This window comes from Notothenia rossii, assembly GCF_949606895.1.
Source record: "Notothenia rossii genome assembly, chromosome: 8".
In the NCBI taxonomy this organism is placed as follows: domain Eukaryota; kingdom Metazoa; phylum Chordata; class Actinopteri; order Perciformes; family Nototheniidae; genus Notothenia; species Notothenia rossii.
In genome coordinates, this window is record NC_136906.1 from 79,138,260 (window position 1) to 79,154,242 (window position 15,983).

The window sequence follows — 15,983 nt, forward strand, 5'->3', positions numbered from 1 at the left end:
TCAATGAATACAAAGATTTAAAAAAATACTACAAACCCAACTCACATGAGAAACATATTAATTGGTTAAAAAGAAAACAATCAATGTTTAAAAACAAAATAAAACATTTGGGGCTCGCCCTTAAAACGCCTGACGTCACTTTCAGGAAGAAGTCAGAAACGTGTTTACGTTGGAAAGTGGAAGTGGAGATTTGTCAAGCTGAACCATGAGCTGAACAGAACATTACCGGAAGTTGTAAGAGTTTCCTACAAAATAATAGCAAAGACAAGTGACAGTAATGCAGTTAATCAATTATCTAACTCTGCGGTAACTAACTGTTTTGCTACTTATATTAATCAGCATAGACCCCATGATAAAATAATGTTTTTTTTGTGTAACAGACAACAGAAATGTGTGCACACTGCTCGGTGGTCAATAATTCCTTTTATTTTTTAAATACATCACCGGAAGTCCATGTGTTATTGTGGTTAGGATCACGTGCTAACTCTACTTCTGCCTTGAGAAGCTCGCGAGCACCCACAGCATCTCGGGACAAACGGACGTCAATGTTGCCCTTTTTTAGCAGCAGAGATTATTTAAAATACTACAAAAAAAACTCCCAGGGAACTTCTGAGACATTATAACGTTATTTTCGTTAAGTAGTTTCTTATTTCTGCGTGGATAAGAACGTTTTATCCGACGCTCTGTACGGCTAGCTGTTAGCTTGATAGCTAAACTAAGTTACCCGCGGAGGGATATCACAGCTTTTGTATGTTTTGGCAAAACAATGTTGGACGGATTTCAAAACGATGAGGTGGAAAACAACAACCCGATATCGGTGATTTCAAGCGGGAAAGATGGGGTGAACACGGGCAGTAAAGCGAGGCAGGCTCTGCTGAAGAAAGGAGGGAAAAAGCTGAGGTCCGCGGCACCTCTGCATCACCAGAAGCCTCCGAAAAAAAGTCCCAACATCCGGATTACTGATCACAACAACAACACTCTGATAGCGCTGTCCGCGAACAGAGCCGCAGCACAGCCCGGTGCCGAGCTGAGCCTCCATCCGCTCAGACAGGGAGCCAAGAAAGAGGTACAAACCAGGGTCTCCATGTGTGTTATTATCTGTGCTGCAAGTGTGTTAACTGCAGTGGTTTAAATTAACTAAGTACATTTACTCATGTACACTTGTGAGGTACTTGTGGTGCTACTTTGTCCTTCTATTCCCACTACATCTATCTAATACCTCTAGTAGCTTAAGATTAATATTTTGAAATGTAATCAAGTCTTAAATCAGACTTTAGTTCCACCTGGAGTACATTCACAAGCTACCCTGCAGTATGCAACGTCATTAAAACTAGCTGCACCTTTACCAGCTTTGAGAACACTTTCATGATCAATCATTATAAAACATATCATATATATTATTCTGAAATGGACCAATCTGCTCAATGACTACTTTTACTTTTGGTAGTTTTACTTGAGAAATATTTTTGAATGCAGGTCTTTTACTTTAACAGAGTATTCCTACACTCTGGTACTTCTACTTTTACTTACTTAAGTCAAAAAACAAGACACTAGAGGACAAACACTAGGGGTTTGTCTAATTAAATCTGTATTTTCCATTTCCTTTTTAACGTGGTATACAAGTATAATACAAATTATTTCAGACTATCAGCTGTTGATAATAAGTGTTTGCTTCTAGTCATATTAACATCCCAAGCACACTTTTAAAGCTATGTTCATGTAAAGCTTCATCAAAAGAGTATGAAGTCAATCAAATAATTATAATGTTCATGATTTTTCTAATAAATAAGGTAGATTTAATGGTGAGAGTCTCCTGTGAAACCTGAGGCGGTTAAATGACGCAGTTACTAATCCTTATTGTGAAAGAATCGAAAGTTACACTTGTTGACTTCCTGCTTTTGGCTGCCTCACAGATAAAAAGGTCACATTGCATCAGCAGCTGCTCTGAGTGGTTAGAAAGAGGAAGCTCATTTAAACACAGCAGGTTTCACTCAACATGTATTCATTGTGTTAGTATTTTTATTCAGTTTTGTCTCAAACTTGTAGGTTTTAATCCTTTTTAACCATGTTAACTGTACAATAATGAACTGACATCAAGAAAAAAGGGGAAATTATTTTAAGGGGAATATTATTGTGTATTGAAAGGAGAGAAAAAAGCATTAAATAAGGTTTGATGTTTTTTTGTAATAATGAAGTTTATCCCTAGCCAGTGTAGCTTTGAGGCACATAGCTTTATTTTTACTCTTTTTTTTTGGGCCTGAGAACAAGCTGCTAAACTTTATAAAGGCTAAAATAAGGGGTGGCACATCTCTAATTGGTGGACCAATCACAACAAAGCCGGCCAGCTAACCAATCAGAGCAGACTGGGCTTTGGTTTCAGACAGAGGGTGAAAAGAGGTGCTGCAGCACAGACAGTATGAGAACAATAAAGAGCTTTCTGAACATTAAAGCATGGAGACATGTAGAGACACTACATACTGATATACACCTGAACATCAGCAGGAGAGGACTCTTTAAATTAGAGACACTACATACTGATATACACCTGAACATCAGCAGGAGAGGACTCTTTAAATTAGAGACACTACATACTGATATACACCTGAACATCAGCAGGAGAGGACTCTTTAAATTAGAGACACTACATACTGATATACACCTGAACATCAGCAGGAGAGGACTCTTTAAAGTAGAGACACTACATACTGATATACACCTGAACATCAGCAGGAGAGGACTCTTTAAAGTAGAGACACTACATACTGATATACATCTGAACATCTGCAGGAGAGGACTCTTTAAAGTAGAGAAACTACATACTGATATGCACCTGAACATCAGCAGGAGAGGACTCTTTAAAGTAGAGACACTACATACTGATATACACCTGAACATCAGCAGGAGAGGACTCTTTAAAGTAGAGACACTACATATTGATATACACCTGAACATCAGCAGGAGAGGACTCTTTAAAGTAGAGACACTACATACTGATATACACCTGAACATCAGCAGGAGAGGACTCTTTAAAGTAGAGACACTACATACTGATATACACCTGAACATCAGCAGGAGAGGACTCTTTAAAGTAGAGACACTACATATTGATATACACCTGAACATCAGCAGGAGAGGACTCTTTAAAGTAGAGACACTACATACTGATATACACCTGAACATCAGCAGGAGAGGACTCTTTAAAATAGAGACACTACATACTGATATACACCTGAACATCAGCAGGAGAGGACTCTTTAAAGTAGAAACACTATATACCAGGGCAGTTTGCAAAAAAGCACATGACCCACCGTCCGGGACGTGTTATTTACAATATCGGACAAGTAGATCTTTTATTGACTTGTCTGGCGGACAAGTAAGGTTTTTCGCCCTCATTTATTGATAAATTCAGTTTACAAAAGGCAGAACTCATTCGCAAATTGTACGTGTCCGCCATTGTTCGTTTAGAAATGTTAGTTTCGGTTCTACTTGTCGATTCCTAAGGAAATGCATCTCGCCGCTTTCTGTAAAGTTAGACGGGGGCGGGCGGGAAGTGTAGCACAGTGGCAGGGTCGGGAAGCAAATTCGGTTCCGAGTAGGAACAAATAACAATTGTCCGGTCCCGGGATTGATAAGAGTTGTGAGGAGGCAAGGCCGAGCCCCGCGGATCGGTAAATGAGATGGATCAGATTTTTTCATCTTGATGTTTTCTCTCTCGTGTGAGTTCCACACGTTCACTCTACGGTTTTGTTTACCTTCTGTGATACGCGAGCTGATGACGTCACGTCGTCATCATCACTACTTCACGTCAAGACTAGTTAACTTTTTTTTTTTTACTTTGTGTGGAAAAATGTGGGGATTATGCGGCCTTTCAAAAATCTGCGCCATTTTGCTGATTATACCGTAGATTCTGCGAACGCAGAATCGCGTTTTGGAGGGTCTACCTATAGGCTATAAATATAATGTATTATTATTATTATTAGGCCTATGTGTTGGACATGTGTGGTTGGACTCTGTCTCACAGGCAGGTTGCAGCATGTGTGTTGCAGGACATGTGTTGGACACACAGACTGTGTGGTTGGACTCTGTCTCAGAGGCAGGTTGCAGTGTAACATCAGAGGAGACTGGGCCAATTGTACATTCTCAAACTGCACCACTTAGAACTAACTAAACAATGCAGAGATTATTTTTATATAATTGTATTCAATAACCATAAGAAATTAAACAGTATGAAGTCATTTGTAAATAGGAATACAGATTTGACTTAATGTTTTGATAAATATATTTTTCTCCCAGTTTGTCATGGGACTTATTTTTACCCTCTCAAAGAACCGGAATCGAGAACAGAAAATAACTGGAATCAAAAAGCGGCACCGGAATCGTTAAAATCCAAATGATACCCAACACTATGTGTGATGTAGTAAAATCTTACCGCTCACTTACGTTAGCGGTGTCGTAAAAACCGTGGGAAAATGTAAAATATGATGGCAAAGAAGAAGATTCCAGTGGCCCCAATTTGTGTCCATTCTGGACAAGTGAAAAATGTATTCGGACAAGTAAATTGCCAAACTCACTTGTCCATGAACAAGTACTCTCTAAAAACTTTTTCTCACACTGCCAGGGGTCTCAAACTCAAGGACCAAGGGTCAAATCCGGCCTGTGACTTCATTTTATGTGGCCCCACAAGAGTTTGCAAAGAATAATATGTTTATTATACGGTTACATGCCGATTTACAGAAGCACGTTGCCCATAAACTACATGTCCCACAATGCATCTCAAAGTTGACTTTTTTTTCTTCCAGAATTTGAATTTTTTTCTTCAAAATATGCCTTTCTTCTTAGAATTTGACTTATTATTAATTGTGATGTAATTACCCTATCTGATAATAATCCAATGCAGAGGCAATAATACATTATTTTATATATATTAAATATGTATATATGTATTTTTATATAGTCTTATATATAAAACTGGCCCTTTGAGTGCAACCATGATGCGAATGTGGCCCTAGATGAAATTTGAGTTTGACACCCCTGCTATGTACTAATATGAACCTGATAATTAGTCCTCCTTAAATCCAGGCTGAATAATCGTGTTTTTGTAAATCACTTTGAATTGCCTTGTGTTGAAATGTGATTTATGAATAAACGTATTATATTAAAAACATTTTCTCTCTGTTTCTTAGCTTCTGAAATCTAAAGGTATCAGATTGGAGCGAGGCGTCGTGCAGCCCGGCGGACTACCTGCCCGTAAAGACCCCCGTCACGACCAGATCTCCCAGAACATGATCACCCGCAGCCACAAGCCCAAGCAGGGCCACCCCCCCGGGGCCTCTCCATCCTCCAAGGAGAAAACCAAGGACACCGTCAGCCCCGGTAAACCTCTCTCGCCCCACCAGCCTCCTCAGAGGAAAGCGAAACTCCTCCACGCCTCCGACAACCTAAAGATGGCGATAAATGAAGCGGCGCTCGAATGCCTCAAAGACGGCGAGAAAGTTTACGCTGGAGCAAAGTTTAGCGAGCCGCCGTCACCGAGTGTCCTTCCCAAACCACCAAGCCACTGGTTCGGAGAAAAGGAAGCTCCAGAGAGTAGCCAGAGCCGAGAGCAGATGACCTCTCACCTGAAGTCTCTGCTGAAGGTACAAGATAAATCATGATCAGGATTTACGCCTAATGCCAACAATTTGATTAAAAGATTGAGGAAAAAGACTTTTAACACACTGCAATAAGTGGAGGTTAGTTTTTATTCACCGTAGTACATTTTCCCGTGATTCAACATGCTGCCTGCATATGTGAACATGTTGGAGATGTTGTTGCTGACTGACATGCTGAGCGTGTGGGATATTTTCTTGTTGGTCGAGGAAAGAGAACATTTTAGTTGTAATGTAGGACAGTGTGTCGAGTCTCCAGCAGCAGCAGCAGTATCTCACATCATGCAAAGTGACGACAGCACTTTCTCTGTGAATACTTTTGAAAAGGCGGCCATTTTCTTTCTTTTTTTTAAAGAGCTCGTGCAAATGTACATAATATATTGTAAACATATATTTGTGTATATTTTTTCCTTGTTATTTTAACAGATTTCTAGTTTTGTTACTGAGGTTTTTCCACAAAAAAAAAAAAAAAAACGTGAAAAAATATCCCCTACGGATCGAGGCATTTGCTACTTCAGTTTGAGGCTCAAGACGGACTTTTCTAACTGATTTGCACTGAGAACTGGGAGAGAAAAGAGGGATTTCGATGTTCCCGAGCATGTCCACGTTGATGCATTCACCAAGAGAGGACTTCCACATCCTTACTGGGAAACTTTCAAAATGGCTACGATGGCGGACGAATCAAAAAGCCAGGATTTACAATCTGCTAGCCGAAGGGTCTTTTCCTTTATCACCCGAACGTGGTGCAACGCCGAAATGTCGGATCAGGGTTCGTGAGGCTGCTGAAGCCTCAAAGAGACGAAAAGGAAACGAAAATATGTCTCAACGATGTGTCTGAACAATGTGTCTCAACCAGCTGCTGCAGAGAGCCAGCATCCATTATCCTTAATGCACTGACTCAGAGTACGTTCACATTAAGCTAAGATACATTCACAATATATTTTTCCGTCTGTTTCATGGTCTCTCCCAGGGCTGGGCGATATGAAGAGAATATCACAATTTCATTCTGTCTACGAAATAGTTTGACGATATTGTAGGGTTTCAGAAAATATGGGCTGCACAATTATTCGTCATTTTATCTGTGCGTTATCCAAAATTGCAGTAAGCACAATATTTGGTAAAATATCTTGAAGTATTGTGGAGCTGCAGAGAAGTCTACAAATTACTCTTTAAAAAAAATATTTCTTTGGTGCGGATCCTCTCATAAAAATCACACTAATGTCATTTTAATATACGTTCAATGATAGTGTGAGTCTAATATCCTTCTTGCAAAATAAGTTATTTTGTCCAAGTTGTGCGGCCCTAATTTAGTTTATTATGCGTGTTTATTGACTAAGTGGGTAAAGGCAAAGCTCGAACAGTGTGATGAATCCAGAAAGTTACACAATGCAGCCTTTCAAACCAGGAAACATTTAGAAAACCCAAAAACCAAGACTATAAATATCTTGTTTCATTAACGATATAAATATCATTTTAATATATCGCTCAGCCCCGGTCCGTCCACACTGAGATTTTGTATTTTACACCTGAAGACTCGTTGTTTTTTTTTTTCAGAGTTTGTGGGCTTGGCGTTTCTTATGATGTCTATCAGGGAAAACTGACCTTAGCGTCACTTCCTGCTTCCTCTGTGATCATTGTTATTGTTATAATAGGAGAACGACCACAGCTGTTTTGTCAGAAAATGTCCATAGTGGATTGCCAAAGAAATGGAGAGTTGGTGTCAATGTTTAAGCAAAAAAAATCTAAACAAATGCTGATTTTAGCTTTAAAAAAAAAGGACAATTTGCCATCGAAATGTTTGGATTTTAGCCCTTTCTTGGATAGAAACCCAGAAATGTGTCACTTCACTTCAAGAGGAAGCCCCTGTCTGACATTGTGTACAATAATTTAAAACAATCGATCGATTAATAAGGAGAATTATAATGTGTTTGAGCCTATAAGGATATGTTGATCAGCACTGGATGAGTAACGTGTAGTATTTATTAGATACGTGTTCCAGTATCCGGCGTTATGTACAGATAAACGTATGTAAGTGAGGGAAACGACTTTAAGTGATCACAGGAGGACAGGAATGATTGAAGCTGCACGAACGAGAAGAGGTGATTCTGTTTCAGTGTGGACGCACTTTGATTTTAAAACGTTTTAAAGATTGTATGGCTTCATGTGGGCGGGGTCTCTTTATTCTGTATATTTAGTCTTTTTAAAGGGGACTCGTTTCACACACTTCACTCCACATACCTCCTTTCCTTTCTTTCTAAAGCACGTTGATGTTTACCAAGAGTGCAGTATGTGTTGATTTGGCACAGATGACCTTGTGATGATGTACCATGTGTGTTTTGTTTTTGATGGTTTCTGTCGACGCAGGCAGCTTCTTGACCTCTGTGACGTCACGTGAATGGAAAATTGTATTACTAGAGCAAAAACTGCCCATTTTTATTACAGTGTTTTAAAATGATGTCATTCCAATAATGAGAAACACAACTCCATGCAACCATTTGGGAAAAAGAAGAAGTTTATTTTATGAAGAATGTCTTTCATATCTAAATTAAAAATTATATTAAAATATTGACTACCCCCGTAAATATGCTTCTGTGTCTATTTCAACATTGTTGTCTTTAAGAAAAATGTGTAAAATTGCAACGCGATTTAAAACACGGGAATATGGGAACAGAAAAGAAAATAGAAATATTATTAAAACGCTGCTTTTCTTTCTCCTCTGATAATATTTAAATACAAAAAAAGCTTTAAATTCAATTAGTTTGGTAGTTAGTACCAGATATTGACCCTTATAGGGCCCCTTTAAGTAGATATTCTTTATTGTAACAAGTTCATATTAAAAAATAATGTTCTCATCTGTGACAAATGAAGCTCAGCGCAAGTTCAACGAGGAAGACCGTCTTTACTCATCCATTTACTATTTCCATGTTATTAATCTCTACTCTCAATAAGTGATCGGGGGCGTCACTCCCCAGCTTAACCAATCACTTCGCTCTATTCTCACAAGCCTATCATAGCGCTCCGCTAGCTCTTTTAAATCTGCTCTCCCCTCTGACAGCTGTCATTTCAGGTGACTCTACGCAACCCTCCTCCATCCCTTTTCACCTCCTGTCCCTCTGAATCCAGGGTCACGCTAAGCCCCTCCCCTTCAGACCGAACCAAACTATCCATTCACCACCACCAGGGTCAACCTAAGCCACTCCCCTTCAGACCGACCCCAGCTATCCATTCACCACCACCAAGGTCAAGCTAAGCCCCTCCCCTTCAGACCGACCCCAACTATCCATTCACCACCACCAGGGTCAAGCTAAGCCCCTCCCCTTCAGACCGACCCCAGCTATCCATTCACCACCACCAGGGTCAAGCTAAGCCACTCCCCTTCAGACCGATCCCAGCTATCCATTCACCACCACCAGGGTCAAGCTAAGCCACTCCCCTTCAGACCGAACCCAACTATCCATTTACCACCACTAGGGTCAAGCTAAGCCCCTCCCCTTCAGACCGACCCCAACTATCCATTCACCACCACCAGGGTCAAGCTAAGCCCCTCCCCTTCAGACCGACCCCAGCTATCCATTCACCACCACCAGGGTCAAGCTAAGCCACTCCCCTTCAGACCGATCCCAGCTATCCATTCACCACCACCAGGGTCAAGCTAAGCCCCTCCCCTTCAGACCGACCCCAACTATCCATTCACCACCACCAGGGTCAAGCTAAGCCACTCCCCTTCAGACCGAACCCAACTATCCATTCACCACCACCAATGTCTAGACCCCGGGGGATTTTATCGGATCGGTTCTCCTGCACAACGGGGCCTAATCGCCAAAACTCCATTACATTCATTTGTGTTTTCCTGGCAATGAATATGTAAACCGTCTCTCCTGATTGAAATAATCACAGGTAACCAAATATAATGTTTTTAGAGGAGAAAATATTAGACAAAGAAAAATCCATCACCCACCCTATTATGTACATCTGCTTTTCCTCGTGTTGTAAATATATTTATTGTGAAACGACATCCTGCACGTCTTTAAAAGCTGAAATAATGAACCAACAGCCCAGTTACTTCCTTAAAACATGATCAAGTATATATAACAAATGAAAAAGGGAGGCTGTGGCTCAGTGGTTAGTGCGCTGAACCTCGAATCAGGGGGTAGCTAGTTCTACCCACAGTACTGAATGTATGTAAGTCACTTTGGATCAAATGTATCATTTAGCTTCAGTTGCATCCAAACTAAATAACTGTGTAGGCCTATGCTCGTTTAGAAATGTCTACGCATGTGAAAAAGTTGCACCACCTTCATACGTGGGGAAAATAGCAGAAAATTAGGAAGTTACTCTTTTTTTAACCACAGCTTATATAAAGTGCTTTGTGTGTTGATCGCCAGTTCAGAAACATTGAGGACAGCAGAGATAAAAAGAAGAAGCAAAATGGCTGTTTTCAGATGGATTGAAGTGTTTCTATTTCTGACTCTCATCGTGCTCACAGGTAAGAATACAAACACTAGTGGAAGGTAACTATGCTCATTTACTCAAGTACTGCTAAGTAAAAAAGTTTAGTTCTTATATTTTTACCCACTACATGATCAGAGGTGGGAAGTAGTGGAGTACAAGTACTTTGTTACTGTACTTGAGTACATGTTTATAGTATCAGTACTTACTCCACTACTTATTTTTCTGATGACTTTTTACTTTGACTTCTTACATGTTGAACACAAATACCTGTACTTTCTACTTCTTACATGTTGAACACAAATACCTGTACTTTCTACTTCTTACATGTTGAACTCAAATACCTGTACTTTCTACTTCTTACATGTTGAACACAAATACCTGTACTTTCTACTTCTTACATGTTGAACCCAAATACCTGTACTTTCTACTTCTTACATGTTGAACTCAAATACCTGTACTTTCAACTTCTTACATGTTGAACTCAAATACCTGTACTTTCTACTTCTTACATGTTGAACTCAAATACCTGTACTTTCTACTTCTTACATGTTGAACTCAAATACCTGTACTTTCTACTTCTTACATGTTGAACACAAATACCTGTACTTTCTACTTCTTACATGTTGAACACAAATACCTGTACTTTCTACTTCTTACATGTTGAACTCAAATACCTGTACTTTCTACTTCTTACATGTTGAACTCAAATACCTGTACTTTCAACTTCTTACATGTTGAACTCAAATACCTGTACTTTCAACTTCTTACATGTTGAACTCAAATACCTGTACTTTCTACTTCTTACATGTTGAACTCAAATACCTGTACTTTCTACTTCTTACATGTTGAACACAAATACCTGTACTTTCTACTTCTTACATGTTGAACTCAAATACCTGTACTTTCTACTTCTTACATGTTGAACACAAATACCTGTACTTTCTACTTCTTACATTTTGAACACAAATACCTGAACTTTCTACTTCTTACATGTTGAACTCAAATACCTGTACTTTCTACTTCTCACATGTTGAACACTAATACCTGTACTTTCTACTTCTTACATGTTGAACTCAAATACCTGTACTTTCTACTTCTTACATGTTGAACTCAAATACCTGTACTTTCTACTTCTTACATGTTGAACTCAAATACCTGTACTTTCTACTTCTTACATGTTGAACTCAAATACCTGTACTTTCTACTTCTTACATGTTGAACACAAATACCTGTACTTTCTACTTCTTACATGTTGAACTCAAATACCTGTACTTTCTACTTCTTACATGTTGAACTCAAATACCTGTACTTTCTACTTCTTACATGTTGAACTCAAATACCTGTACTTTCTACTTCTTACATGTTGAACTCAAATACCTGTACTTTCTACTTCTTACATGTTGAACTCAAATACCTGTACTTTCAACTTCTTACATGTTGAACTCAAATACCTGTACTTTCAACTTCTTACATGTTGAACACAAATACCTGTACTTTCAACTTCTTACATGTTGAACTCAAATACCTGTACTTTCAACTTCTTACATGTTGAACTCAAATACCTGTACTTTCAACTTCTTACATGTTGAACTCAAATACCTGTACTTTCTACTTCTTACATGTTGAACTCAAATACCTGTACTTTCTACTTCCTACATGTTGAACTCAAATACCTGTACTTTCTACTTCTTACATGTTGAACTCAAATACCTGTACTTTCTACTTCTTACATGTTGAACTCAAATACCTGTACTTTCTACTTCCTACATGTTGAACTCAAATACCTGTACTTTCAACTTCTTACATGTTGAACACAAATACCTGTACTTTCTACTTCTTACATGTTGAACTCAAATACCTGTACTTTCTACTTCTTACATGTTGAACTCAAATACCTGTACTTTCTACTTCTTACATGTTGAACACAAATACCTGTACTTTCTACTTCTTACATGTTGAACTCAAATACCTGTACTTTCTACTTCTTACATGTTGAACTCAAATACCTGTACTTTCTACTTCTTACATGTTGAACTCAAATACCTGTACTTTCTACTTCTTACATGTTGAACTCAAATACCTGTACTTTCTACTTCTTACATGTTGAACACAAATACCTGTACTTTCTACTTCTCACATGTTGAACTCAAATACCTGTACTTTCTACTTCTTACATGTTGAACACAAATACCTGTACTTTCTACTTCTCACATGTTGAACTCAAATACCTGTACTTTCTACTTCTTACATGTTGAACTCAAATACCTGTACTTTCTACTTCTCACATGTTGAACTCAAATACCTGTACTTTCTACTTCTTACATGTTGAACACAAATACCTGTACTTTCTACTTCTCACATGTTGAACTCAAATACCTGTACTTTCTACTTCTTACATGTTGAACCCAAATACCTGTACTTTCTACTTCTCACATGTTGAACTCAAATACCTGTACTTTCTACTTCTTACATGTTGAACACAAATACCTGTACTTTCTACTTCTCACATGTTGAACTCAAATACCTGTACTTTCTACTTCTTACATGTTGAACTCAAATACCTGTACTTTCTACTTCTCACATGTTGAACTCAAATACCTGTACTTTCTACTTCTTACATGTTGAACACAAATACCTGTACTTTCTACTTCTCACATGTTGAACTCAAATACCTGTACTTTCTACTTCTTACATGTTGAACTCAAATACCTGTACTTTCTACTTCTTACATGTTGAACCCAAATACCTGTACTTTCTATTTCTCACATGTTGAACTCAAATACCTGTACTTTCTACTTCTCTCATTTTCCAAACAGGCTGGTTCCTTTAGTCTGAATGTGTGTTTGGTAGCGTGATCATTATTATTTAGAGTCATTGCGTGCCTATTGATTTGAACACGATCCGTGTATCCATCATTTCCTGGTCTTCTCTAAAGAAGAGGGACCAATGAAAACGTTGTCATGTTGCCGTTGGTCACCATGGAAACATTCATTAGCTAACAATGACATTATTGTTCTATTCATATAAAGGGAGGTCAGGTACTCTTTAAAACAGCTGCTAGTTATGGGTACTTTTTACTGAAGGACATTTCAAAGCCTCTTTACTTTGACTTGAGTAAAGAAGTTTAGTCAGTACTTCTACTTTCACCAGAGTATCTTTAAACACGAGTATCTGTACTTCTACTTGAGTAAAGGATGTGTGTACTTTTGCCATCTCTGTACATTATGCATGCAGCTGTTTTACCTTTAACTCCACTCCAGTATTAAACTGCATTATTCACTACCTACCATGCAGATTTTTAGATTTTTATTATTAAAGAGGACATCTCTTGCGGTCCTGCCTGACTCTCATCAAACTACCGGTACTTCCCTGATGGCTCCCACAGGATTGTTGACATCTTCGTGGATTCATCTTCTTATTATACACACATGCATTTCCAAACATTTGGTCTTCCTATGTTGTAAATGTATTATCTCTTTGATTTACACACGGCATCTATTGCACGTCTGTCCGTCCTGGGAGAGGGATCCCTCCTCTGTTGCTCTCCCTGAGGTTTCTCCCATGTTCCCCTTTAAACTGTGGGGTTTCTCTGGAAGTGTTTCCTTGTACGATGTGAGGGTCTAAGGACAGAGGGTCTAAGGACAGAGGGTGTCGTATTGTCAGACTGATATTCTGTACACACTGTGCTGTTATATTTGTTGTAAAGTCTCCTTAGTGTAAAGTATTTGTACGTTATGTACAGCACTTTGGATCGACCAAAAATCGTTTTAAAAACGTGCTATATAAATAAAACTTGATTTGATTTTGATTTGACATATTATGCTCATTTTCCTGTTCTCCCTAAAGTGAATTTGGGATTTTAGCCTTTGCAAACCATTTACATGCATAGAAACCTATATAACACGCTACAGGAGAGAGAAAACCCCCAAAGGCATAGCCTAGGCAAATAATAGTAATAGAAAATATAAATCAAATCTTAACCGAGTGCCAGATTGAAGTGTTTAACACATTAATGAATAATCAATAATTAAATACAACAATTATCTAGCGGTCAGCATTTCTTGTTTTTTTTAGTACTTTAAGTATATGCCTTAACTTTTGTACTTGAAAGCAGGACTTTTACTTGTATTTTTACACTGTATTATTGCTGCTTTTATTTAGGTACAAGGTATGAGTACTTCTGGGTTTAATACACACAGTATGATTCTAAAACAGGCAATTCTGCAAAATGAATACTTCAACCTTTTGGTACAATTTGATGCTGAGTAGAGCAGTGTAACCTTTATCTTATTAAATGATTTTCCTTCAACTCTGCTCATATGCATATAACAGAAACATTACATAAGTTGACTGAAATGATTCTTTATATTCTTCTCTTGTCTTCTCAGCGGGAGCCATCTTGCCTTATGAGCCGGGTCCTTTCTCCTTCACTGTGAGATCAGGAGAGGAAGTCACTTTGCCTTGTGAAAGAAACAGATTTGCTGTTAACTGTGAAGCAACTCGGTGGTACTTCCTGGAAACCATATATATGTCACAGAAAGTAGTGCTTGCAAATGGGAAGATGGTTGTAGAGGCTAAAGCCGACAGACTGAGAGTTACAGAGAAATGTTCTCTGGTTATAAAGAAGGTCACAGAGGAGGATGCTGGGTATTACATCTGCAGAAAGTCCCAAGAAGTTAACCTGGCTGTTGTTACCAGTGAGTATTTAGCAGAGATGGAAGAAGTATTCAGATCGTGTACAGTCTTGAGTAAAAGTAGAAGTACTCTGATCTTGTTCTTGAGTAAAAGTAGAAGTACTCAGATCTTGTTCTTGAGTAAAAGTAGAAGTACTCAGATCTTGTTCTTGAGTAAAAGTAGAAGTACCAGAGTGTAGGAATACTCTGTTACAGTAAAAGTCTTGCATTCAAAATGTTCCTCAAGTAAAAGTAGAAAAGTATTATCATCAAAATATAGTGAAAGTAGCGTCAGTAAAAGTAGTCATTGTGCAGATTGGTCCATTTCAGAATAATAGATATGATATGTTTTATAATGATTGATCATGAAAGTGTTCTCAAAGCTGCTAAAGGAGCAGCTAGTCTGAATGACTTTGTATACTGCAGGGTAGCTGGTGGATTTACTCCAGGTGGAACTAAAGTCTGATTTAACACTTGATTAGATTTCACATCATTCATCCAGATCTGTGAAGTAACTAAAGGTATTAAATACATGTAGTGGAGTAAAAGTACACCATAATTACCTCTGAACTGTAGTGCAGTAAAAGTACAAAGTAGCATTAAGGGAAATACGCAAGTAAAGTCAAGTACCTCAAAACAGTACTTGAGTAAATGTACTAAGTTTACACCTCTGAAGTTTAGCTGAGATGCTAATGCACTTTAGCTGCTAATGCTAACTGTCTGGCCAAGTTGTTGTTATGTTGTTAAACTTTAAAAGCGTTGTGACTGAACATCCCACACTTCTCAGAAATAAATGTGTGGAGTAGAAATAGAAAGTAACAAGTGACTTTTCTCCATGGTATTTACATCATAAACGGTAATTTTAATGATTTCTATGCTATTGATTTGAAGTTTCACCTAGGTGCTTTTTACTGCGATCCCCAAGCTCCCTTATACATGGTGTTTAAACACTTCATTTGAAAAGCACCAATACAAACAGAAGGAGAACACAATGATATGAAGTCAGTAAGAACAAATGTATTGACAATGACACAAGACATTTACAAATAAACATGTGATTTCATCAACAAGATACCACTTGGATCAGATGGATGAAAGAGGGTTAATACAAAATGAAAGTTCATAGCTTACATTTTCCTCTTTTGTTATTTTCTAAGGAAACCAGAGACCACCTGCTGACTTGACTCTGAGTTGAAAATCATAAGAAAAG

At 38.3% G+C, this 15,983-nt stretch overlaps 1 protein-coding gene across 2 annotated transcripts; it reads left to right on the top strand.

Annotated features, from left to right (window-relative positions):
* The first annotated feature begins 471 nt into the window (after positions 1 to 471).
* LOC307015486 (proline-rich nuclear receptor coactivator 1-like) lies at positions 472 to 8,230 on the top strand. Of its 2 annotated transcripts, XM_079644128.1 has the most exons (3): positions 472 to 1,066; positions 5,184 to 5,244; positions 5,275 to 8,230. In XM_079644128.1, exons 1-3 carry the CDS (start codon positions 767 to 769, stop codon positions 5,652 to 5,654), a joined length of 741 nt encoding a protein of 246 aa, XP_079500254.1. In that variant the 5' UTR covers positions 472 to 766; the 3' UTR covers positions 5,655 to 8,230. The 2 variants fall into 2 exon arrangements, with proteins under 2 accessions (XP_079500254.1, XP_079500253.1); XM_079644127.1 differs by having other exon boundaries at positions 474 to 1,066; positions 5,184 to 8,230.
* The last annotated feature ends 7,753 nt before the right edge of the window (positions 8,231 to 15,983 follow it).